This window comes from Sarcophilus harrisii, chromosome 4, assembly GCF_902635505.1.
Source record: "Sarcophilus harrisii chromosome 4, mSarHar1.11, whole genome shotgun sequence".
Classification (NCBI taxonomy): Eukaryota; Metazoa; Chordata; class Mammalia; order Dasyuromorphia; family Dasyuridae; genus Sarcophilus; species Sarcophilus harrisii.
Genome location: NC_045429.1, coordinates 456,414,546 through 456,441,534, shown reverse-complemented (window position 1 = coordinate 456,441,534; position 26,989 = coordinate 456,414,546). Strand labels below are relative to the sequence as shown.

The 26,989-nt window shown below is 40.6% G+C and overlaps 1 protein-coding gene across 2 annotated transcripts in view; it reads right to left on the bottom strand.

Moving 5' to 3' along the window:
• The window catches only part of GIGYF2 (GRB10 interacting GYF protein 2), a 95,895-nt gene that overhangs the window by 7,452 nt on the left and 61,454 nt on the right, over positions 1–26,989 (bottom strand). For both annotated transcript variants that reach the window (XM_031968171.1, XM_031968170.1), the window contains 10 exons: positions 25,613–25,704; positions 24,668–24,775; positions 23,934–24,034; positions 22,557–22,657; positions 21,260–21,421; positions 16,986–17,144; positions 13,579–13,815; positions 10,561–10,683; positions 678–905; positions 356–558 (listed from right to left, as the gene is read on the bottom strand). In XM_031968171.1, coding sequence (XP_031824031.1) covers positions 356–558; positions 678–905; positions 10,561–10,683; positions 13,579–13,815; positions 16,986–17,144; positions 21,260–21,421; positions 22,557–22,657; positions 23,934–24,034; positions 24,668–24,775; positions 25,613–25,704 — 1,514 coding nt within the window. The remainder of the gene's footprint in view (positions 1–355; positions 559–677; positions 906–10,560; positions 10,684–13,578; positions 13,816–16,985; positions 17,145–21,259; positions 21,422–22,556; positions 22,658–23,933; positions 24,035–24,667; positions 24,776–25,612; positions 25,705–26,989) is intronic.

The window sequence follows — 26,989 nt, the reverse complement described above, 5'->3', positions numbered from 1 at the left end:
CCACCTTGACAAGGCATGTGGGGACTGGATTTCTAATTCACTTGAAAACTAAAAAGGAAACCCATGCTCTGATGAAGTACATTGTGATGAAGAATTATATAACCAATAGCAAGCCACTGAAGAACCTTCCTGAAATGTTATCTTGAAGGTCCTTGGTTTGTTTGGTTTTTTGAAAGAAAAGCTTAGACTAATTTGCCATTAAGAAATACGAATTCACAGTTGGGACCACCAAGAGACGGCCGCTCTAGACAACACAGCCAGGTGGAGAATGCTTTCTTCTGAGATCTGCAAAGCAATCCTGGCAACGAGGGCAAGGACATGAGAAGGAAACCAAGCGTTCCAGGCCACCACCTACCTGAGGCTGGCGTTGCTTTTGCTCTTACTGGAATTCCTCGGGCCCATTTCTTTCACAGCATCGTCCCAGAATCCCATATTGGAGTTTTTGGTGTCGGCATTGCTCCAGATGCTACTAACGAGGTCTGATGCCCACTGGCTAGGGGGACTAGTGTTTAGAGAGCCCCAGACAGAATTCCCGATGCTGGTGTGCAGGTTAGAGTGCTGGGAAGAAACAAGAACAGATAAGGCTGGCGATACGCCAAGGACAGAGAGGGACCCAGAAGGCAGAGACAATGGAAAAAAGGGCCCCGCGAGGCGAGTGTCGAGAAAAGGGTTCTCACCGGGGTGTTTCGGACTCTGTTGGGTTGCTGGTGCTGCTGCTGCTGCTGCTGCTGCTGCTGCTGCTGCTGCTTCTGCATTTGCCGGGCCTCCTCCTGCTGGATTTCTAACAGTGACTTTGCAGTGCCCGCAGGTTTGCTGATGTTGCCCCAACCTGACAGTTTCTGCTGTTGCTGCTGCTGTTGCTGCTGCTGCAGGGCTTTCATCAATTCCCGCTGCTGTCGCCTTTGCTGTTATAAACAGAAACAGGATTCCTTTGGCAATCTGGTCTCTAAAAGATTGTGAACAAATCCCCTTCCCTTCAAAGACACAAATCTTTACCTCAAGTCATTCTTTTATGAGTCATAAAGTGGAACACAGCTTTATTTACTAGAAAAAAAAAGTTTTCTGGACAGAAGTGATCATGGAGGAAGATGGGATTAATATCAAAGTTTATTTTCTTAAAATGCTCACTTGAACAGCTGAAGTCACTACTTTGCTGACTACATTTTTCAACAGTTTTAATTTTTGTCACAATTTATGTGCATTTGTCACAAACGTTAAAAGCTGGAAAACTTTAAGGTATGGGGGCAAGAAGCAACACTCTTACAGGATAACAAAGGAGATAACACAGTGCCTGAGTTTTGCAGTGTATCAATCCGAGTTCCAGGCAGATACCAAGAAACCATTTCAGAACATTTCTGGGAAAAACTAGAAAGATGAAAAACCTCCCTGAAGAGGCCCGTCTGTTTCACTTGCTTTGTGAGTGCGCTTCTTCTGCTGCTTGATCTACTGTTATATTTTTGAAAACTGACAACTGGTGCTCATTACCATTAAGCATAAATTGGTTCTAACCCAGAATCAAGAACTGGTCCACGCCACACAAAAACATCTCTACTAGCATGTCCCCAACAAGAGGCTAGGAACCTTCTTCATGGTAGCCTTAAATCGTATCAGCTTTCTGGGACACTACAGCTGATTCACTCTGAACTTGAAGTCTAAATCCCCTTTCCCCCTCACTCCCTTCATGACTGATCATGCCCTCTTTACCCTATATAAAAGTGATTGAGTCAAAGACTTTTTATCCTTTTTGAATTCATCTTATACTATCAATAACCATAACAATAATCTAAATGCTCCAATCTCTAAAAATTATTGCAAATTTAAAAAAATCCGAGATTCTACCTCATCCCATCAGACTGGCAAAGCTGAGAAAATAGGAAGACAAAAATTGCTGAAGGGGCTTTGGTAGGACAGGTATTGATCCAAGGCTGGAGGGTCTGTGAATGGGTCCAATTCACGGAAAAGCCACTGATTAACACCCTTAAGACACACATTTCAGAGACAAAGGGATAAGAACACATTTTTTACAGTACATATTTTTGTTATAGCAAAGAAGGTAAGCTTCCAAGAACTGGGGAATAGCTGAATGAAGGTGGAAGACAACCATCTTCATGCAGTGTCACCTATATTCTAGCCTCCACCTTCATCATCAAATGATTACTCTGAATCCAATCATTCACTTGGTTTTGACACTGGAGATACAAAAGAAGGCAAAAAACAAACAGTTCCTCCTCTCAGAGAGGTTACAACACGCAAAAGAGATATGGACAGAATTAAGAAGTAATCTCAGAAGAAAGGTGCCAATATTAAAGAGGATTAGGAAAGATGGGGACTATATCAAAAGTGGAGCAAAGAAGATTAACTTGTCAAAAATAGATACAAGTTACTTTGGCACGACCTGTCCCTTTATATCTTGGGTTTGCCCATTTCACCCAGTCTGGAAAGGCAGCAGCCACTCACACGCTCGATCCCACTGATAATCAGCAGAGCCCAGAAGCTCTGACCTAGCCATTTCCAACCTAAGTCAGTCCAGATCCTTCCAAACATTCCAATAAAGTTCTAATGCCTCAAAAAGGATAATGACAAAGAAAACAAAAACGAAATAGTGGTCAAGTTCTCTAACCAGTCTAGGATTGCACAGAAATAATGCCAGAATCCCATGAAAGATCAGAGTTGAAATAAGTTAGGGCAGATGAACAACAAAGAGCTCAAGCAGACAAATGTCACAACGGGACTGAGGGAGTGAACAGTACCAGCAACCAACTGCCCAGAACAAGGCCCACCTCGAGGTTTGTAAGGAAACAAGGCCTGAACAGTGAGCAGAAAAACTCTGGCCTACCACCTACCTCTCATCTAGAGAGTCCATTCCCAATCAAGAGCCAAGTAGTAGCCTGACCTGAACCACAACAGGAGAGCAAGTCCGACCAATGACTGCTGGGCCTTTGCCCAAGACACAGAAAGGGTCAGGCAGTATTAGGAACCTTGCCAGAGGTCCACCAGCATAACCAAGAACATGTCAAGGACACCACAAGGTACTAAGCCAACTTTGGGTTCAAGACTTTGCAAGGACACAAGGAAGGCACCAAAATAAACTCCAAGTTGAGCCATCAGGAAACTCGGTTATAATCTAGGAATTCCTATAGAAGGTGGGATCTAGTCTTGGGCTCTGCATCCATACCATACAATCCAAGAAGGTGAAAGGAACAGAATCAGACCCAAACTTAAAACCCCAATTCAGAAACTGCTGGTGGAGATATGAGCAACAATGAGGAAATACCTTGGACTGAGAGAAGTCCAAGAGGTAAACTCAGAAGAAAAGAGAAAAGACTAACTCCACAAGTCCAAAGAGATGGTCACAGAAAAGAAGATCCTGTCCACAAGGACTACAAAAGTACCTGAAAGAAATGAAACAAGAAATACAAAATGTAACGTTAAAGAAAACGTTAGCCAAGGAGAAAGAATGACAAGGAGAATAAGCATCTTACAAGGAGAACTGTATTCCCTGAAAATGGGAATGAGGTAAACAGAAAGCAACACATCAAAGAAAGCAAGAAATACTATCAAAAAAATAAAAACAGAAGAAAATGTAGAGTATCCATTATCAAAAACAACATATCTAGAAAATGAATCAAGGAGTAATAATCTAAGAATCAAGGACTACTAGAAAATCTTGATTTAAAAAAAAAAGAAGAAGAAATATCCAGGAACATTGTGATAAAAACCAGAACTTTAAAGGTCAAAGAAAAAAATATGGCAAGTAGCCCCCAAAAGAAAATGTTCAAATACCAAGTAACTCCACTCAGAATCATACAGGATGTGTCAGCTGACATTAAAAGGAGGGAGAACTGGGATGAAGATATTCCAAAGGATAAAGATTTACAATCAAGCAGAGCGGTTTAGTTGGGACAATAGCTGGGAGTGCCACAACCAGAGAGAGGAAGACTACATTTAACACAATATTTAACATAACTCTAGGAGGGAGCGACTTCTTCCCCTCTATCCCACAAAAAGTTTCTATTGTTTCTACCTACGTAACTGGTTCCTCCTCTTTTGTTGGTTCTTCCACTTTTGAAGTATAAAATTATAAACCAAGTCAAAAAGCTATTATTTTTGTGTCTCTCTGGAACACATTGGCTGACTTAAGTCTCTCTTCACTACTGTTACCATGTCTCTTTGCAAAGCTTGAGATTTCCCAAACCCAGCTCTATTTCCATTTTCTGCTAAAGTGGTCCATAGTATATATAGGCTGACAGAATCATCTCCATTTCTTCTTCCACTAATCTTCACCAATATGCTCTCCCACCATGTTTCCCCACACTCATCCCCATTTTTACATATCATGTTTTTTCTGAATAAGGTCTACTCATCTAGAGGTTGCTATATTCCAGTCATGGATTTTATCCCAAATGTCAGCCATAAGATCAAATTTGCTTCCCTGTATTTTGGGCTTCCTAGACCCTTATTTAGCCCAAAATCTCTGCACATTTATGTATCTGGGGCCACAGGCTTAACTACTGGTCCCTGTCATGGATTTTGTCTCCTTTGAACTTCTGAGCATTTTAACCACAATTTTTCCTTGAAGCTACTCTCAATGGCTGGTTGTCATCCTTTATTCTCAGAGGATAAAACCTCATCAGTAGGTTGGAATCAGAGAACTTTGTATCCAATGGACCAATAAGACCAACTCAGTAGGCTTTATCACAGGTCGGGCACAGTCCATTTAGAATGGAGATGTCTCTAATCGAACACTTTGCAATCTGCTCTGTTCAACCCCTTTATGTGGACCTGCCACGCTGACCAGTCCTTTGCCAATTTCTCTCATGTGATACAATCGATCTCCAAATTTTTCAGAGGCTTTGAGAGTATTCTTGTCTTGCTTCTTCTGATCACCATGTAAGCTCCTACCTCATGTGCATTACCTGTTAAAAGTCTTTTAGGTATGTGAACAAAGGAGTTGTGCTCTCTGCAGTAGGGTTTGAATGCCTGGCAGCTCTGCTTGAGAGAGGACCTCAGCGTCCAGTGCCCTCTCCCACCAGGTGATCATCAGAATCTTCCTAAGACAATGCAGATAGAAGAGGTTCAGTTTCCTGGCTTAGCGCTGGCAGATTGTCCAAATTTCACAGGGAGGTCAGCACAATGGCTGTAGTACCTCAGGTTGGTAGGCAGTTTAATAACTCTCCTCTCCCAAACTTTCCTGCAGAGCTTCCCAAACGCTGAGCTAGCTCTGGCATCATCTCATGGACATTTCTGCAAAGTATTCTGCCAAGGTAAAGGAACTTATTCACAGCATTCTAAATGTCTCCATTTGCTGGAATCGATGGCACCATGTGTAAATGGGGTGGTGTTGGCTGGAGGAGGTCCTGGGTTTTCTTGGTGTTAATTGTGAGGCCAAAATGAGCACAAATAGCAGAGAATCAATGCAAAATCTGTTGCATTACAGCCTCAGCTCTCTCCACTTTAATCATGGCTTATGGCCATGGATAGTGGCACACTATCAGTGTGGTAGCTGATCTTGATGGTGTTTTTGTCCTTGTTGAAGGTGTCTGACAACAAGGTTGAAAATATGCTAAAAAGCACGCCTTGCTTCTCCTCACTAGTGACTAGGAAAGAGCAAGAACATTGTCTATTATCTATAACTCAGGATCATGATGAACTTCTCCAGTCCATCCATGATGAACTGACATAATTTTCCAAGCCCTCAAGGCTGACAGTATCAATGGCCTTGATCAGATCCATGAACACTGTGTACAATGTTTTGCTTCTGGCATTTCTCCTGAAGTTGTCAAGAAGCAAATGTTTTATCGGCCATTCCTTGGCCCGTTGTGAAGCCACAGGGATGGACTCTCAGGTATAGAAGAACTACCTTCTAGGTGAAGAACCAGCCTGTTGAGGAGAACTCTGGCAAGAATCTTGCAATGACTATGAAAGGACTCCCTCACGCCCCACCTCCTTTTGTCACAGGACAATCTATTTGCCTTTACAGAGATGGACAATAGAGCAATTCTTAAACACATGAGATGTAACCTCTTTTTGCCATATAACCAGAAAATTTCAGTCAGCTTTCATATGAGCAATAGACTCCCTTACCTTATAAATCTCAGCTGGAATAAAATCAGCACCAGGTCCTCCAACACATGACAGGAACCTAACAAAATTCAAAAATCTCTTCTTCAGTTCAAATTTTGGCTTAGAAAAAGGGAATAATTTCAACCTGAGGTTGGAACAGTCAGTGGTGTCGGCCCTGGATGATGATGATGATGTATAGAGAAGACTTATGAAAGTGTTCAGCAGGCTCTCTCCAGGATCATGTCCTCGTCACCAATTTGGTTCTATTAGGACCAAATGGCTGAAATGCACTCTATGTCTTTGGCCCATAAAAAGCCTTCAGGGCACCACAAAAATGCTTTGTATCTTTACTATCAATATACAACTGATTTTTATTTGCCTTCTTATTGAGCCACAAATCCTCATCTATCTAAGGTTTGCTTGCACTTTACTTTTGGTGAAATTAAACATTTTACAGGCATGAATTATCTGGATTTACCCTATGTAGTTCTCATTTTTTATTTAACAGCTTCTGAATTTCCTCACCATTTTTATTAAACCACTCTTGATGTTTGCCAATGTTCTGACCCAGATGAGCAAATGCAGTACTGTATGCCAGATCTCTGAAAGCTGCCCACTCCTTTTCTGTTCCACCATGGCCAACTGTGTGCTGGTTCAGCTTTCCCTCCCAGTGAGCAGCATACTGCTCCTACTCAGAGGAGCATCCTAAGCCATGGACATAAAAGTCTTCTGTCAGCCCCTTGGGGGCTGCTGCTTTTGCTGAATGTGAATGCTTAGCTCGAAGTGGTTAAGTCCACGATCAGTCCAGCATTCTCATATCCTGTCTGTCTCTTCTCCTTATTGGGACATGTCCCATTAAATGCCAATGTTTGCTGCAAGGGGGCACCCATGAAGTTTGTTGCATTTAGGTAAATAGAGGCAGTTGGGCTGATGAGGTCATGAGATGTACACATTTTCATTGGTGCTGTCGGCTCCATTCCTCCCAAGAACATGCTGCTGTTTCTGGTAGTCAGTGCCTACTGTGGCATTAAAGTCGCCCAGAATTATAAGCTGGTCCTCTTCTGGCACAATGTTGAGTCCTCTAAAATCCTTCTTTAATTTCGTCAGGGTTCATCTTAATGAAAGCCCAGACACTAAGGGTGACGCCATGGCTCTTTCCCACAAGTGGCAATGGCACTGCTGAGGCTGTCACTCCCTCCTTTGGGAGGCATACAAGCTTGTTGACCATTTAAATTTTAACTGCAAAGCCTGCACCAGTCTCCAGGGAGACTCCCCTCTTCACTGGGGCCACTCCAGAAAAATGCGCATCCAGGCTTGAGTTTGGAAGGTGACCTTGTTTCCCTCAGGGCTGCTGTCTGGATGAGTTCTCTCCCAACAAGTCTACTTGGCTTATATGTTGTTCCTAAGTGTAGGGGGCATGCATTCCATGGACTGATGGAGAGTGGAGTCACCTTCTGCAGAAGTCTTTGTAACAATTTTTGGTGTTCCCATCACAAGGTGGGATTTCTGCTGACCATGGTAATCAGGCAATTTTTGCAGTCCCTTCCTCCCACCGAAAAAGCTGCTTGGACACCCAGGAGGCTTCCGAATCACACTGCTTCAGTCCAGTGAGATGATTCTATGGCATGGGTTGCCATCATGCAGGAAGGATTATGACCAGGGCTGTGCAAAGTTATTGGCTTTCCTTTCTCCCCCAGTCATCAAAGTCCAATGAGGAACCAAAATCAAGAAGACTGTGGTAGCTCAGGAGGCAGTGGATAACACTCCTGTCCCCCAAACTTTAAGTGCCCCACAGCACCCATTTCAGCCACCTTTCTGGCCATTGGAGCCCCTTCTGCTGGGGGACACTTGGGATAGCCATGCTCCTAATTCAGTTTTTTCCTCTCCCCCCAGTTACCTCCAAATTCACTTAGCTCATCCGCCAAAATGATTTAGCACGGTGTGGCCACTGCATGTGTCACAGCATGTTACAAGAGAGTTGAGGAAGAGAGAGTCAGATGGACACCACGGGTAGAAAAGCAGCCCTCTAGTCTTCCTGAACATACTCTACATTCCAGTATCTCATTTAGGAAAAAAGGCAGCCGAACTAGAGGGGAGCTAGGTGATGTAGTGGATAGGCACTGAGGGGAGAAAGACTCAACTTCCTGAGTTCTAATCAAGCCTAAGACTCTTACTAATTGTATGAAACTTCATGCTGTTTAATTTTGCTTGCCTCAGTTTCCTCATCTGTAAAATGAGGTGGAGAAGGAAATGGCAAACCACTTCAGATTTTTTGTCCAAGAAATCCCCCAAGCCAAAACTAAGCAAAACAACAACAACAAAACAAAAACAAAAAACTCAAATGGCGTCACGAAGAGACACTAGGGAAACAATGAAACAAATTGTAAAGAAAGGCACTTGGCCCAATGTCTTGCACATAGTAAGTACTTTGGAAAAACTTAAGTTTCCTCTGGTATAAAGAGAGAATGTGGTGACTCTGGAATAAGAGAACTGGGGTCCAAACCCAGCGGGAAATAGAGATGATTGGTACTACACAAAGAGCATCAGACACATCAATGTTTTGCTATTGCAAAGATTTTTTAAGATGATATGGGAAGGTAAATATTTAGTATTAATTTTCTAGCAACATACCTTTATTATTATTTTAAATATATGTTTACGGTGTAAAAAAAAAAAAAATAAAGTTCTTAAAACAACATTTTCCCCTATCTGTACATTAACTATTTTTGTTTTTAATCACAAAATCTATAGCAAAATAGAAATTTTTTGAGCAGGTGATCTCAATACTTCTTGATAAGCTATAGTGTCATTTCATCTGCAATATTTATACCTCTAATGCAACTCTATTGTCCCAGGGCTATAATCTAAAGAAGAATGGGTTTAAGGGAGCTGGTTCAAATGTTCACCTGTGTGAATAAACAAACCACTTAGCCTTTACAAGACCCCCAGTTTCCTCCATCTATGAAATCCCGAGTTTAGACCAGAGGACCTCCAAAGTCCCTTCTAGCTATCAATCTTTGAAGCTAGAATCCAGTCCTGAAAAGCAGAATCTTTTTTGTCACTGGGGGTAAATGTAACCTATAAAAGCAAAAACAGGAACATGTCTCTATCTTCCCTAAAAGCAGGACACTATCCCTCTGTCTACTTGCGATTCTTGGTCCCTTCAAGTTTCTTTTGGTCTGAGAGAGGTTAGAAAATTATACCACTACATGAAGTTCCCACCTACAGAAGTCCAAAAATATTGTAATCCCAATGAGACAAGTTACAGCTTCCCAAAAGAACAGCAGAGGCAAGTCCCCACTCCACCTCAAACACTCACTCCCCACCTTTCCCTTGGACTTCCATTTCCTCCTCTGAAAAATGAGGAAACTGACCTGGAAGGTCTCAGAGGTCTCCTCCAACTTGGGCCTAGAAGGCTACAAAGTACCCTAAAGAATCAGGTTCCAAAAGAAGCTGCCATTTTTTAATAAAGAAAACACAGTCATATTTTAATGAGAAAGAAGATGCCCATTTCAAAAGGCAATGTATTAAATGATGTTCTTTGTGGTCTCAAGCTAAGCACAGGGGAGCCAAGACACAAAGGATGTCATATATGCTTCAAGTGCCAGAACTGTTTGAGGGAGGGCCGGCAAACAAGGAAATGTTTTTTCAATGAAAAAACATTTTTTCATGAGCAGAAGCCTTGCCTGGGAGCCAAAAGACCCAGAATAAAATTGTGTGACTTTTCTCAGTGATCCAGGTAGCTCTCTAAACCATGTTGAAGATGGGCAAACAGTCTGCTTAGGTGACAGGGAAAGAGGTCCCACTTCCTGCCCCTTATAAATATGGTCCATATTCCATGGGCATGAACATGTTCTAGACTACCTCCAGGAGCCCCAGATTTGGTTTGAAATGATTATTCCACCTCAGTCTATATCTCCAGGACACCTTATGCTACATAATCAGCCAGCCCACCACATACTGACAAGGAGCATTTTTAGCTTTCTTATGTACAAGTTCTTCCCAGGATCCCAGGTGGGACCATTCTGTATACATTTTCTCATGGAAATAATATAAGTTATGGTAAGTTCTAATTAGATATTATATAACTAGCCACAATTAAGAGACTGTAGTGCTGCCACCCTTGAGGCAAAATGGATTTTTGTGAATCAGAGACTCTAATAACACTGGTTTTATAGGAAATGTGTCTCAAGGTCTAAAGCAATTCCCAAATGCACTTGTGGAATATAACCAGAATAAAAATTCTGGTACAAAGATTAAACATTAATAAAACCATCTGGGAGGTTATAGCATGTGGTTATATGCCACACTGTACCTCAAGGTAAATCTAAATTATACTAATCTACATTCAATCAAGAGGACGTTTTGAAATCATGTAACATTTTTGAGCTCCTAGTTGTTGTGGGACAAATTATGGTAATCCTACCTTTCAGGGCTCTGCCAGTTTATAGCACAAAATCTGGCAGACTGATGGCACTGTCCATATGAAGAACTTACCTCTTCTCGAACCTGCCGCTCTCTTTCTTCTTCTAGCTTTTGAATTTCTGCTAACGATAGTGTTGTCTGAGACTGACAGGCCCCAGAGTTAGACTGCTGGCCCCATGTGGAAGAAGACGGAAGCTGAGCAAAAATGAAACAAGAACTTTTAAGACAGAAAACAAGACACCAAGGCTTAGATCATTCAACATAAGCTTCCTGTCATATCTACTTTATACCTGACACTGATTTAAAAGAGCATTAGAATTTAGTAGTCCAATCTCTCATCATGATAGAATCTCTTATAAGTCATTTTGACAAGTTGTGCCCTAGTCTTTTCTTCTATCCCCAAAGAAATATAATTCATTTTTTGGAAGCATTCTAATTATCAGAAATTATTCTTAATTCTTAGTCAAGATTCCAATGTAACTAAATTTCTCTTCACCGTCTATTCATTGACCTCTGAAGTCTCTTTACCAAGACAGTTTCTACTATTTGAATACAATATTCTCACATCCTCATGGTCACCACCTCTTAATTTTCTTCACATAACATGATTTCTAGTTTCTTTGCCCATCATAACTGTCTTACTATGAAACAGTCCAATTTACCATATGATCTTCCAAAAGTACATAATACAGGACATCTCATTTTTTTACTAAAGATCAAAATGGAGAATTTTTTGACTATCATTTTTTCATCTCAGGTTCAATCTGCAATCAGAGTCTATTAGTCTTTTTAGATATGAAATGCTATCAATGTAAGTCTCCTTAAATACAGAATTTTAGGGCTTTTTGTTCCTGATACTGTTTCATATTATTTCTATCCTGATTTTGTGTCATCTCCAGCTTTCACAAGTAGTATGCCTGTTATCTAGATCACTAAAAAACGCTTAAAAAGACAGAGCACAATAAAGAGTAAGTAAAGGCACCCAAATGGCACCAACTCTGACTCTTCAGTTCAGAAAAAAGTTAATAAGATGACAAGATGTAGAATTTTAACATTTAAAGTTTATAAAGAAATCAATCTTCTGCCAACACCCTGAAAGGTAGCTGTGAGCATATTAACATTTTAGATAAGGTAAACTGAGGCTCAAACAATGGTAGGAACAGCAGCCCACACACCGAGATGGTGTTTGCAAAATAGTTCCAAAATAGCTCAATTTAGCAGCTAAAATTTCATTATACCCCTTTGAAAGATGAAAAAATGGAAAGTCAAACAAATTAAATGACTTTCTTATGGGGAAATCAGAATCTGGGACTGGAAGGTGGGCCTGTGTTCTCCCAGAAAAGAACTTTTCCTACTGCACTTAATGCTACTACTATGGGCAGTCAGTCATGTACTTTTGTTAACTTTCTTTTCAAAAGCTGTACTATGTGGTGAGGGTGAGCAGAAGGGAAAAAATGTGTGAGTAAATGTGGCCATTGCCAAAAAAGTAAAACAGCACTTCATCATCACAAACAGTCCCCAAAACACGTATAAGGCACCTCTCTTCATCAGAAAAAAGTTCCGTGGAAAGCAACTCCAGGGTTTCACAGCAATTTTGCCCTAATTCTCTTCACTTTTCAAACAATCCCCCCTTCCCAAGTCTGTAAATGTACAACAGGTCTCACATTCTTTTCTAAAGATGTCCCTTTCTAAAAAGCCTTCAGATTATCCCTGTCATGTTCTTCCATTGATTCCTCACATCACCCAATCCCTTCTTCTCTTATTTTCTCTGTCTATAAAATGACACATACCATTTTATGATGGATAAAAACAACTTTAAAAAAAAAAAGGTACTTGAGTTCTCTGGAAAAAATGGAACTTTTCCTCCAAGGGGGCTTCAATTCTCCCTCCCACCCCTGAAGAGTTCAACCTAATCATCTCAATTCCCACCTCCATAGAGGTGAATCCAAAAATCAAAATCTGTAACTGTAGAGGGTCACAGTCAGTAGGGAACTCTGAAGGGTCTTTAAGACCCTTCAGGCCAGAGGGAAATGGCTGACAGTGCCTGGTTCGGCTCCCCATCTCCTCTAAGGGCTCCTGGCCTTCCTGAGAAGTCAGGGGGTGGTGACAACCTGTGCTGAGATTGAAGCAGTGATATCAGGTGGAAGAGGGATACCAGGTAGCAAACTACATACAACAGCAAGTTGTTTATGTAGTTTCACGTGCACAGTGTTGTTTTTGTTACATTATATAAAGGGGAGAGCCCATGAAATAAACGGACTCTATTTTTTCACTATCCTCAGGAGTCCCACTTTATCACTTCTCCATTAGGAAGGTATATTTTAATCACCCTGGCGTGGGGGCTCTAGAAAGTAGGACTCAACATGTAACCTTGAATTTCTTTCTGAAACATCAATCCCAAATCTCCTTATTTGTTAGACATGAATTGCAGAAAAACCTTTTTATCAGCTTGAGCATCTTTCCTTCTAAGTCAATGAGACAATAATTCTCCTTGACAATCCGAGGTGGAGAAAGTCTTAAATCCGTGCCCTCTCCCTTCATCTTTACTTATTTAACTGTACTGTTTTTCTGCTCCCTGCCCCAACCCTCCCTCAAATTAGCACCACAATCTTAGTGTAAGTTGAACTGTTCTCCCATTTCCAAACGTGCCACAGAACAGAAGCTGGAAAATCCCCTGCATGCCTCATTACCCTGCTCCAAAAACTTTAATGTTTTTAAACCACTATCAGCAGAATGTGCATGGTCCCTACCTGGCACCAAAGGCTCTCCATGATTTGGCTCTTATCTACTTCTCCCCTCTTTAGATACTACATTAAAAGAAAGCTCCCTTTAACCTATTTAGTTTATACATAGTTCCCTAAAATCCAAATCCCCATGACTTAAAATTATTATTAATTATTATTAAAATTATTTCTCTACTGAGATCACTGTCCCACACCTATCCCAGAGCTCCAAGGACCTAGCATCACTATTCTACTGTATTCTTTGGTACAGAAATGTTTCCTCCTATCTGCTCCCCTACACTGGACACTCTCTGATCACAAAGATGTGGCCCCCCCGACCTCCATCTTTGGGGGAAGCACAACTTACCTTCATCTGGGCAAGCTGCTGCTGCTGTTGCTGCTGCTGCAGGCGCCGCAGGGCCTCCTGCTGCTGCTGCCTCTGCCTCATCAGCTCCTTTTGCCGCTGGAGCTCCATCTCCTTACGTTTCCGCTCCTCTTCTTCATGTCGCAGCCTGGCTGCCTCCTCTTCCATCCGCAATCGGTTCTCCTCAAGCCTACGCTGAGCTTCCTCTTCTTCCCTGGCCCATTTGGCAGCCTCCTCTTCCTTCCCAGAAAGAAAGATAAAGGTATAAAAGCACCAGAAAAAAAAAAAGCCTCAGTCATTTTTAAGGGGTTCGTGTTGTCAAAAACAACTTATCACAAGGTTAAATAAGGCTTGTAAAAGGCTCAACTTGGAAGGTATTTACTCCTGAAAGAAATTTTATTTCAAAAGACTATATTCAGTTATGGCTTGAGTTTGTCTTTTTACCTGCTAGAAAACTGACTTACTGAACCAGCTGCAAACTTAGACTCACTTTCAAGCACTTCAACTTTTGCTCTGTCTTGATACTATGCAATCCATACGCTTATAGAAAAATGACGTCATACAGAATCACAGACCTGGAACAACTTTTAAAAGCCAAGCGACACCAAGCAGTATGTTTCCAAATAATATAAATAATGCAAATAACATCAAGTCAAGTCAGTGGAAGGATTAGATTAGAGCCTCTCTCATTGCTGAGTTGAAAGCATACTATGGTTTACAATTCAAATTTGTCAGGACCCAGGTAAATGCTGGTGATTGCACTAAAGGAATGATTTTATGATTTTAAAAGTTAATTTTACTTAAACTAATTTATAGATTCATTGTCATCCTAACTAAATTACCAAATTTTAAGAAAAAATTTGAATTGGAAAGAGTCATAAAATTAGTTTGGAAGAACAAAAGTCAAGAATATCAAAGGAAATAATGAAAAAAAAGTAAAGGATATTTAGCAGGTACAGATCTTAGACTATATTATAGGAAGTAGTTATCAAAACTATCTGCTACTAGCTTAGTATAAAAAAGTGATCAATGGAATAGCATAGACATATAATTTACAGCAGCAAATAAATCATCTTAGTAACTTTCTATATGACAAGTATAAATAAAGATTTAAGTTTTGGGAATGAGAATTCACTATTTGGTAAACTCGTTGAAGAAACAGTAGAAATAACTGTTAAGCAGTATGGTGGAACTTATCTTAACAAAGATAAGATCAAAATGAATATATGACTTAAGATATGAGATATTATAGAAAATTAGGAGAAGATGGAACATTATCAGATTTATGGACAAGTAAGCAATTTATGCATAAGCAAGAAAGATGGATAATTTTGATTACACTAAATTAAAAAGTTTTACCTAAATAAAATAAATATAGCCAAGATTAGAAGGAAAACAGAAAATTGGGGGGAAATTTTATAAACAGTTCATCAGTTAAAGGTCTCATATCTAAATAAAGAACTCTGTCAAATCTTCAAGAGTATGGGTCATTCCCCATGTGATAAATGGTCAAAGGATATGAACAAGAAGCTTTCCAATAAGACAGCAAAACAATTTATGGTCATATTTTTAAAACTGAACTAAATCATCAAGGGTTAGAGAAATGAAACCTGGCCATCCTCAGCAATGAGATGAACCAAATCGGTTCCAATGGAGCAGTAATGAACTGAACCAGCTACGCCCAGCGAAAGAACTCTGGGAGATGACCATTACATTGAATTCCCAATCCCTATATTTTTGCCACCTGCATTTTTGATTTCCTTCACAGGCTAATTGTGCACTATTTCAGAGTCCTATTCTTTTTGTACAGCAAAATAACGGTTTGGTCATGTATATTTATTGTGTATCTAATTTATATTTTAATATATTTAACATCTTCCTGGTCATCCAGCCATCTGGGGGAAGGGGTGGGAGGAAGGAGGGGAAAAAGTGGAAGAGGTTTGGCAATTGTCAATGCTGTAAATTTACCCATACATATAACCTATAAATAAAAGGCTATTAAAAAAGAGAGAGAGAGAGAGAGATTTTACATTTATCAGATTGGCTAAAATAATTTGAAGGTGAAAATGACAAATATTTCAGGAGAGGAAGGGAAGAGGAGGAGAAATATGGAAAAATTGGGGCATCTTCATTGTTGGTGGGTCTATGAGCCTGATTTTGGAAACAATGTGAAATTATGCCCAAAGAGCTACTAAACTGCCTATACTCTTTGACCTAGTTATATACCACCAGCTAGGTTTCCAATAATGATTAGGGAAAAAGGAAAAGAACCTATGTTATATTTATAGCAGCTCTCTTTGAAGTGGGAAATTGTAGGGATGCCCATCAATTGGGAAATGACTGAAGAAGCTGTGGTATATGATTGTAATGGAATACTACTGTGCTATAAGAAATGAGCACAATGATCTTTAAAAAACATGGATAAACTTAACACAAAATAACACATAATGAAATAAGCAGAACCAAGAGAATACTGTATAAAGTAACAGTGATACAGTTTTAAGAACAACTTTGAGCAACTAAGTAATTTTGACTATTATAAATGCCCAAATAAACTACAAAGAACATATGAAGGAAAATGCTATCTGCATCCACCAGAGAGAGGAATGAGACAAACAGAATTATGTACATAATGACTTTACACAGACATAGACAATTTTGTCTAGTAGTAGCAGTCTCAAGGGTAAAGTTGGGGGAAAGAAAAAAAAAATTTACCTGAAATTATCTTTAATTATACTATGTTATGCTTATTTTATTCCATAAATTTAAAGTAAAATAAAATAAAACCCTAAAATAAAAAAAAATTTTTAAAGTTACTTGCATTGAAAAATTCCTATTACAATATCTCCCAGAAATAATAAGTAAGAGAGGGAATAAATATGGGGTATATTTTTCTGGTCAAAAGAAAGGCAGGTACTGTGGTTGGTAGGGAGAATAGGCATGGAATTGGTCTGTCAATGACTATGAGACAGCTGAGTGGCTTAATGGATAATGCACAGGACCCTGAGTCAGGAAAACCAGAGTTCAAATTCAGCCTCAAGACTCTTCCTAGCTGTGGGACCCTGGGCAGATCAATAAACCTTTGACTGCCTAAAGCCATCACCCAGGGAAATGACAAAACCTCCAGTGTCTTTGCCAAGAAAATCCCATCTAGGATTAGAGTTGGAACAAACATACGTGTCAAGCACTGTGCTGATGTGATCAGAGGAGCCTGGTTCAATTCCTGGTTTTAATGTCAATTCTAAGACCAATGTGATCTTGGACAATTCCCTCCAGTTGTCAATCTACTGCCTTTAAGGAGTGTAATTAGCTACTGGTATGGTTTCCTTAATTGACAGCTTTCATGAGAAACCATTCTACTGATTCCTTCCTTTGAACAACCCTCCATTCCCTGAACTCTCCAAACACACCTGTTTGCGTAACAATTCTTCCCGCTGTCTCCTTTCTTCCTCTTCTCTCCTCCTTTCCTCAAGCCTTCTAAGCGCTTCCTCTTGTTGCTGCCGTTCCTCTTCCTCTCGCTGCCGTCTTAGGGCCAACTCTTGTTCCCTCTGACGTCTGAGGGCTTCTTCCTGAAGGACAAAAGGATGTTGATGGGAAGTCTAAAAGTCCAAGATGAAGTAGACTTTGTATTGGTGTTATGAGAATATGCTGAAGAAGTCTATCAAGTCCTTTAATGAATAACTGTAAATCTCACAGGAGAATTCTTCCCCCAATAAACAAACACGTCACACTACTAAAGAAGATCATAAAATTTACCCAGGGAGAAACTGGAGAAGCTACATCTGCCCTGAAAGTCCTGGTTATCTCCACTTGTGTTTTTGAAGCTCCCATTTTAGACCTAAGCAGTCTGGGATATTGGCACAAATTTGCAATATAAATGTGGCAGGAAGCGAAGGGTGCAGCCTGACTTAGAATGCAGATGGCCTCTGCCACTCATGTAGCCAGGGCACCCCACCTCCCTCCCCATCATTCCTGGCATCAGTGGAGCGTCTGACCTCATCACTCAAATCAGAAGTGCTGGCCCCGAGCTACCAAGTCTCTCCCTCCACAAATCAGATGGTCTTTGTCAGGCCTCAACTTCCTCGATTTCTGCGATGCATCTGACGCTACCACAGACTCTCTGGGATGGGGACAATGCTCTCCTTCGAGCCTCCTTCTCCAGGGATTCCTACTCCGCTGACTGCTGGTTTCACATCTGGGTCCCAACTCCCTTACTCTACGTATTCCCCAGGGCTGCACCTGGGCCACCCTCTCTTCCAATGACCTCATCAGTGACCAAGGGTTTAACTACCACCTTTTTGCCAATGACCAGACCCAGCCATAGTGTCTTTCCTGAGCCCCAGGACCATGGCATCAACTGCTCACTGGACATTTCAATCAGAATATCGCAGACACATCTCAAATGCAACATGTTCAAAGCAGAAGTTCAGAACTTTCTCCCCCAAATATTCCTCCTCTTCCAAACATATTCCTCTCTAAGACACCCCTACCCACCTCATCTCCCAGGTTTATAAGCTCAGTACTGTTCTCGATTCCTCACAAGTTCTCATCAGACGCCACATTATGTCCCCACATCCTAGTCACACAGCTGCGATCTAAGCTCCCCTCCACCCCAATCTGTATTGTTGCCTCTCATTGCCACAGCACCTTCTTTAAGGGCAAGTCTGACCTTATCGCTCTTTAGGGGTTGCCCAATGTCTCTAGGGTCAGATGGGAAGTCACTGGGAATCTGGTCCCAGCCTCTCTGCCTTGCACCATCATATATTATGCCCCTTTCCCACTAAAAGGGTCTTGTGTGTGTCCTTCATCCCCCACCTCAGTGCCCCCCACTCATCTCCCCCTTTTCTCCTCTCTTCCATCCATGCCTGGAAGAAATTTCCTCCTCACCACAAGCTCAGAGAATTGCTAACTTCCTTCAAAATGCAGCTCACACACCTCCAAGTGCTCATGTCCTGCCTTCTTGACAGCTTTTCAACTGTTTGAAATTCACTTGGAATGCAATAATATATACATGCATTCTCTCTCTCTCTCCTCTCTCTCTCTCTCTCTCTCTCTCTCTCTCTCTCTCTCTCTCACACACACACACACACACACACACACACACACACACACACAATTTCTGACAGAAAATGAAATGAGGTTTGTTTTGTTCCTTTGGGGAGTGCCTAGCACATCACAGGGAGTCACTGAATAAACGACTCTCGACTGCTGAGTCTTTATAAGGCATGGAGAAGGGCCCACTGGTGACAAGAGGCAGTTTTGGGTATTTCACTATGAGAAGGCACTCCGAGGCAGCCGGACAGATGAGTCAGTGACCGGAACTATGGAGGTGCTAACATGCAAGATGAGCTCGGGTCAACATGGCAATGTGGTGGAGGAGAAGCAAGGAATGAATCCCAGAATGGAATTATAGGAAGAAGGAGGGGGAACAACAAACATCTAGCAAGTATTTACTGAACCCTTAAAACATGCAGAACACAGAGCTAGGTAATGAAGGCAGGAAGATTCTCCGTACTGCTGATTCTCCATTTGGAAAAAAGACATAGACCAAGTTATGAAAAACATGGGGGAGTATTATGAGTGATCCTATGTCTCCAAGAACAGAAAAAAGTACTACAGAAAAGGGGAAGTCCAAAGTGCTGGCTCATTGGGGCACAGTATTAAAAAAGAAGACTAATTTGAACCAGAAAACATGACCGTGGGGTTTTCATGGCCTGTAAGTTCAACAAGAGCCAACAGGTGGGAGTAGATGCCAAAAAAATAAAGCCATGGTAGGTTCCAGAAAAGGGACACAAGAAAGGACAACACTATGCTTGAAACACAAATAAAGGGTATTCCTTTCTGAGGACCATATGACAAATGAAATATATCCAGAACAGTGTTCAGAACCATCAGACCATCAAAGGACTAGAAATCGTGTTATATGAGCAAAAGTTCAGCACGGGATAGTGAAGCCAGCAAAGAATTGGCTGTTACACAATATCTTAAGGACTCACATGTAAAAAGTGAGTTATCCCGTGGGGCTCTAGAAACCCAACTTACACTGAAGACCAGAAGCTTCAAGGATGTAGTTTTAAAAGAATTTTCTAAGTCACCTACGGTCACAAATGTGATCTGAAAGGTTTGGGAGAAGGTGGCTGACTTGTCCATTGGAGTGACACTGGACAGGGAGTTTATGATGGTTAGCTACAGCTTTAAGTCTGTTCCAGTACTATAATTCTATCAGGAGCTGAAATTGTGAGACAGAATCACTTTCCTTCAGGAGAGAAAGTAGCCATAAGTAAAAAACAGCTACTAAATACATTAGAAGGCTAAAAGGAAAGTCCTTGAGTGACTGCTAAGTTGCTCTTATGATCATGCTCAATGCTCACATGCTCACCCCTTTCACTGCTCTCTCTCAGCTGGCCATGATCCTAACGGTGCATCCTGATTTGTACTATACAAACAAGCCAAACGAATTACTCAATGCCATTCTAAAATGAGCTATGCTCTCCCACCTGCTTGTCTTTACTTATTCTATCTGGAATATCCTCCACTGCCCCTTCCCCCTAAAATTTCATGCATTCCTTGGCTAAATCTGCCCAACCTAAATGCCCACCCTCTTCCAGAAAGTTTTCTCTGATGCCACAGCAATTTGTTCTGTTGCAGTGATTTTTGTTATCCCATGCAGGAAGGACATTATCCAGGTTTGTGTATAATCCCCTTCCTGATCATGAGTTCTATGATAGAAAGGACCTCCTCTTACCCATATTTTGTCATCTTTCCAGCACCTAGCAGAGTCCTCTGGACATAAATATTTAATGATTATTTGTAGAATGGCCAATGTCAGATATATATATATATTTTGTAATAGTTTGCTCTAAAAAAAAAACTAGATTCCTGATATAAAGAATAAAATAATATTTACAAAACTCTCTGAACAATTCTAATGTTATTATTATTATTATTACTAAATCAAATCAACAGTAAAAATTAGTTATATGTAATATTGTTGTATGTCTAACTTAAAAACTTTAATTAAAAAATAATTTTACATCCAAGACAAAGCAAAAATTATCTTTAAAAAGACATACAACTTTAAAGGATATAAGTTTATCTACATAGCATATTTACAATCTAGAAATTAAGTAAGAATTCTTACTTAATTTAAACAGCTATTGAGTTTCTAATGATGCTTCCTCAGTTGTAAGAGGAATAGTCAAATGTGTACTTAATTCTGCCCTTTTGATTTCTAAAGCTGTGTTCTTTTTGGTCATCATTCCCTTTATTCCCCTTGTCTCCCTTAAAAAAAAGACGTAAGAATGGAATAATCAGCCAAACAATAAACGCTTAGTACCTATGATATGCCAGGCACATTGAACTGCTGACACAGATCAGACAGTGGCATAGTCCAAGCTGATTCAAATAACATTTCTGCCATAAATCCCCATTTTTGGAAAATGCAAAATTATAATAATTCAGAATAAACTTTTCTACTCTACAAGTTGGGTCAAAAAAAACTCTAGGTCTGCAAATAAAATGGAAACTTGTCTCTTTCTCATCATATTAATTTAGGAAGTTTCAGCTTTCAGGTGCAAGGACAATAAATGTATTCAACCATGGCCTGGCACCTCAGAGTATCCTGAGAGTGAGCACTGGGGTTCATCAGAGTCTTCTGTGGGTGCTCTCTGAGCACCCTCCTCACCTGCTTCCTGCGGGCCAGCTCCTCCTCTTCCCGCCGCTTCCTCTCCTCCTCCTGCTGCCTTCTAAGGAGCTCTTCCTGCTGCCTCCGGAGCTCCTCTTGCCTCTTCCTCTCCTCCTCTTCTCGCTTGGCCCTCATTTCCACCTCTCTCCGCTCTTGCTCTAGCTGTACACAAATTACATGAAGAAACTATAAAGAACTGAGACAAGAAAGGGTAGGTTCTATAATTCACTAGACAACTTCAAATTGGCACCCTTAGTCAGAATTCTCATGAGCTCTTTTTGGAGCCATAAATGAAAAGCTATAACAGCTTGAAGTTCTCCAACAATAATCGGCTAATCTTTCAACCTCATTTTACCTCCCCATAATTCCTACATCCACTGACTGTTCCAAAAATAATCATTTCCATTGCAATGTAGAGGCAAACTAGTTCCTCTGGGGTACTCTTCTAGAGAGCACAAAGGAACTACTGAGCAGAAAGGACAACTAAGAAGTATCCCAGACACGTATCCAGGCTTACATGGCAACATGCTCGACAACATCTTCGGGCACCAAACAAGACCAAACTTGTCAACAATGACAGTGATCTAAGGGGAATGAATGGGCTCTCTGGGAACCGAGCCATTCCAACACAGGAAGACTGAATGGCCACTTCTCGGCCAGGCCCGCGTTGGACAAGAGGAGTGTGGAAGCACCTTTGAACTCTGAAGTTCTTATCTGTGATGCTGACAACAATCACACTTTGGGAACTGGAGGATGGGACAAGCTAAGTTACTAGCTATGACCAAGCCAGTAGAGGGGTAAGGGAGAAATGGAACCCAGAAAGAGTTTCGGATTAATAGAGGAATACCCAACTTCTGGCAAATCACTACCATAATGTCAAATTTGCCTCTTTTGAGCATGCCCAGGATCCTATTATCAAGTCAAAAACACCATGATCTTCAAATTATTTTAAAGGACAAAGGTTTGTAGAAAACTATTAAAAATAGAGGCTCACTGAGTAATTCTTTTGTATTACTATGGTTTGTGATAATTTTTTCCCCTTGGGGCAAGAACATTTTATTTATATTTACAAAGTGAGAGATGCCAAGTTTCACTAAGATCTCATTAAAAAGTGATTATCTTTAATTCTACCAAGAGTTTTTTTATTGCTTTACTGGCCATAGTAAGCAGCTGGTGGTTAGTGTGTTTAGTTGTTCTTTTTGGTTTTGGTTTTTTGATTTGTTTTGGGGACTGGGGGAGAACCAGATATGTGAACTGAAAGAAGTGGACGAAGCACTAAAGAATGACAGTCTCTGACCTTGGCAGCTTTAGCCTTCTCAAGCTGCTGAAGCTGTTCAAGAGCTGGTCCCTGAGCCGCGGTGTCGAGAGGAAGATCCCAAACACTACTACCTTCCCAGACTGTAAAATGTAGAAAAAATGACAGTGATTACAACACACATAGATCAACTAAATCAAGTCCAGAGAAAAGCTACATGCCCCGTTCATCACACAGATCTGGCCTATATTTTGAGGAAAGGAAACCTATTGGCCAAAGGAGTCACACTTGAAATATTTAAGTAAGCTCCCGGTTTGATTCCGGGAAAGAAAGCTCACAATCCACAGTGGAGGACTCTGAAAAACCAGAACCAGTCTCAAAAAGAACCTGTGCCCTTGTGACTCCATGCTGGGTCACAGTAAGATGCCTCAGAAGGAACTGGGCAGAATCTTTCAGGAAACCAACAAGCACGGCTCTCCTGTTTTCCATCACATGATTTCCCACTGTATCAAATGTGCATCAAGGAACCTGCAGTGTCCCTTTGAGTAGCACAGATTGGTGCTGAGCGAACCTATTCCCAGTCCTTCAGAAAGCCTCCACAGGACCAGAGGCCTTCCACTAGCTGTGTTAAGCCAGTGGGGTTGCCAAGAGGGGTCACGGTCCATTCCATCCAACTTTCTACTCTCAAAAAGCAAGACTCTCCCACCATTCTCACCAGCTGCGGGAGGGTGACTGTTGGGACCCTCCTGGGCTGGTCTTCATTGGAAGATGGTACAGCATGCTCATGGCCACTTCACTGCCCACAACTTCAGGGACAGTGACCAACATTCTATGGCTCCCAACCAAGCAGTACATCATGATGCTAACAAGACAGATGCTTCCTTCAGGTACTTAAAATCACGCTGCATTTTTCCAATGCATCCCAGCTTAGTGTACACTTACAACTATGTGTGTCTGCTGACAATAAAGTAACCATAAGCACAAAGAGTTACCTTAAACTATCAAATGCCAGATGGGGAGAATACTACCTGAATAGTCTAATCTCTCTGAAAAAATAAAGTGGGATCAAGACCCCTTTCCACACTGCCTGTTACCTTTGTTTCCAGAACTGCTGAGCATATGTTACAGAGGTAGACATCCAAGAGCAACAATGTTATTATTACCAAAAGATATTCTTTTCTCATGTAAACACAGAGTTGGCCTTGATCTCATATTTTATTCAACATCAGTTCAACATCATCAAAACTAGCAAAAGGTGACTTATTGTTAAAAAAGAGATGATTTAAACACGTTTTGGAAATTTAAAAAAACTGAATGACCCCCCCCCCCCCAATTCCCCTCTCCCTTTGGCTTTACCAGCCCAGCACAATCCAGAAACAGCAACAACTATTTGGCATCTGCCAAAGACTACCATTTTACCTGTAGGTTGGGAAGTTGTTGACTGAAGCTCCCAAATAGAGCCAGTCTCTGGAACTGAAACAGACCTAGTGACAGATGGAATCAGATTCTGTTCTGATATTCTACAAAAAAGAAAAAAAATTAAACACATCACTGCTGACCATCAAACAAAGGAGTATCTCAATTTTTTCCATGCTCTGTAAAAGCTAGCTCTGACTTTCTCTTGTTTGTGACACTAAATTAAGCCCCTGTGAGAAGAGAAAAGCTTATGTCAATCTCGGGACAGTTTTAGCAGCAGCCCAATTCCAGAAGAAAAATGAGTGAGAGTTATCACTATGTAAAATATTTTCTTCCCACTGACTCCTATGAAGAATAATGGGAATTAAGTAACAGCAGTGTGCACAAGGAGAAACTAAATTTTAGATTGCAAGTTTTTGGTCTGGCTTGATTTAGCACCAAACTAAGGGCTGGCAGCACCTGAAAAGCTACATCTTTGCTTCAGAAGAGGGTTTGGAATTTTTCCAGGGGAAACTCAAAAATACTATCAGTAAATACTCCTCCAGCCAGGCAGGAGGCTGATTTGTGATCTAAATTATCCATCCACTGGCCATCCTAATCCCAAAACACTCATCACATGCTCTCCAAGTAAATTCAGATTCATTCTTTGTGGAAGTCAGTCACTGTTTTATCCCTTGAACCTCCTTTTAAGAAATAAAAGTGATGCTTTTGGATAGCACACTGGCACAAGCACTCACCTCATCTTCAAAGCCTGAAACTGCTGGAGAAGCAGGGCCAACTGCTGCTGCTGCTGGGATGACAGGGCTGCTTTCTGCTGCTGGGCCAACACCTGTGCGTACTGTTGTCTTAAAAAGAAGAGAAAGCTGAACTAGGCTGAACAAGGTTCTCCAGGAGAGGAGACCTGAAGCCCAGACACCCACCACTACCCACAGGGCACCGAGATGGCCCAAGGGGCAGAGTGCAGCACAGGGCTTCGGCACCAGCTCCCAGACCTTCCTGACACCATGCTGCCCAATGTTCTCAGGGTCAGAAACAGATTAGCTACCAACCCTTTTCCTCAGCTACAGGCCCACTTTCTATAAGAAAACTTTCCCAGTGATGCCTAATTTTAATGTCTTTCTTCCAAAGTTATCTCTAGTCTAAATGTTGTCCCCATTCCCTTTGGGGAAGAGACTATCATTTCTTTTTGCCCCTAGTACGTGGAACAAAATAGATATTCAGTAATGTTTGTTGTCCTGATTTGGCATAATATTATCAAGATACATGACAACTTCTGAATTTCTTTCCAAAATGTGGCAACCAGAATTAGACAAAAGAACAGAGTGTGAGCTGAACAGTAGAAAATATCTAATACCCTCTGGGTGTTAAAACTGACTAAATAAAAACTAAAACCACTACTAATTATTTTAGATGAAAACCCCCTGTTTCTTTCTCCTCCACTTTTTTCTGCTTCTTTATCCCAACTCTATTCACGACCCTCTTGCTTCTTTCCCTCTCCATGATGCATAAAAAACTTATTTCTGCTCACTGCTAATGAGGCTAGAAATCTCTAGTCTTGAACTAAAAAGCCTTTTTCTGTCTTGGGAATGCAATGTCTTTTTGGATCAAAATTCAAGCCCAACCAGAGTTTTCACTGAGCCATGGCAGAACTAAGTTCCTTAATTTCTGTAGCAGTATCTTACTGGATCAGGAACTGCTGGTATTGGAGATGCTGCATCTGGTATAAGGCATTGAGCTCCTGTTGCCTGGTCAGTCGTTCCTGGTCCAATTCTCCCTATAGGAAAAAAACTGCTATCAAATATTGGGAAAAGCTACCACCTTCTTTTTTTAATCAGATTGTATTATCCTAGAGAGAAGGCAAATGGTTGAACATAAGTCAGGGGTCAACTTCAAACCTCCCAGCAATAGCATGTAATAGCAGACTTCAATGAATTTTTCTCAAGAGGGAAAAAAAAAAAAACTCATAATTAGCATAGCTTAAGTTCTATTGTGCACTAATGTATGCTAGAAAATTCAACTGTGATTTCAGTTAGTTTTAAAAATTTGCTGGATCTGAGAATTTCTGAAATGAAGTGTCAAATGCAAAAGATAACATATAAAAATAAAAAGAAATAAATATAAAGAATATAAAAATAATCATAAAGAGATAATAAAACGCAACCTTATTTGGAAATAGATTCATAATAGAAGACCAAAAGCACCACATACAAACATGCTATCTTTCTCCCTTGCAAGGTAATACTCAAGAGTAGGTGAGCCTACATTAAGGAGATACAAGCTCTTTATGAAATTCTTATCCTACAACCACCTATTACAGGCCTAACTAGGGGACAAAATTGGTTGTTATACTGTATTCATTGCTCATAAGAGAATCTTAATTAGTAAAGGCAGCAGATTTTAACATGTTTACTACATAATATGCAGTATTCTAAGAGTGACACCAACTAGGAAAATTTGGTGATAGCATAATCCTTATTCTGAAAGGGCTTGTAATGCCCTGGTTAAGAAAAATACCGGGAACAAAACAATTTAAGGGAAGCCTCCCCGAAATGTACCTGAAGAAGCAAGGATAAAAAGAGATGAGGAGGAAGTAAACTAATGAACAGAAGATTTCATGGTAATGTCAGGGAACAGAGAAGCCCAGACTAGCAGGAAAAGCCTATTAAAGAAATGAACAGAAATAATACTTCAAAGATATTCTTTGATCAGACTAGGGAAGCCTGGGATTCCAGGGAACAATAAGCAGAAGATCGACTTTATCCAAGACCATTAAGGAATCATGGGAGATTTCTGATTTGCAAATTACTTGTTCCTCAAGGATGGAAGAGAAGGGACAAAGGGAAGAGTTTAAAACTCAACATCTTAAAATACGAATGTTAAAATCTATTTAGTGTAATTGGGAAATATTTAATGAAATAAAAAGATTTTTGAAGAGATCATGATCAAGATGATAATTTTAACAGCTTTGGGAAGAAAGGATGAAATCTTTTAATACAATAATCACAAAACAGATTCATAAGCTGAATAAACAGGGACATAACATAAAACTTTTAAAAGGG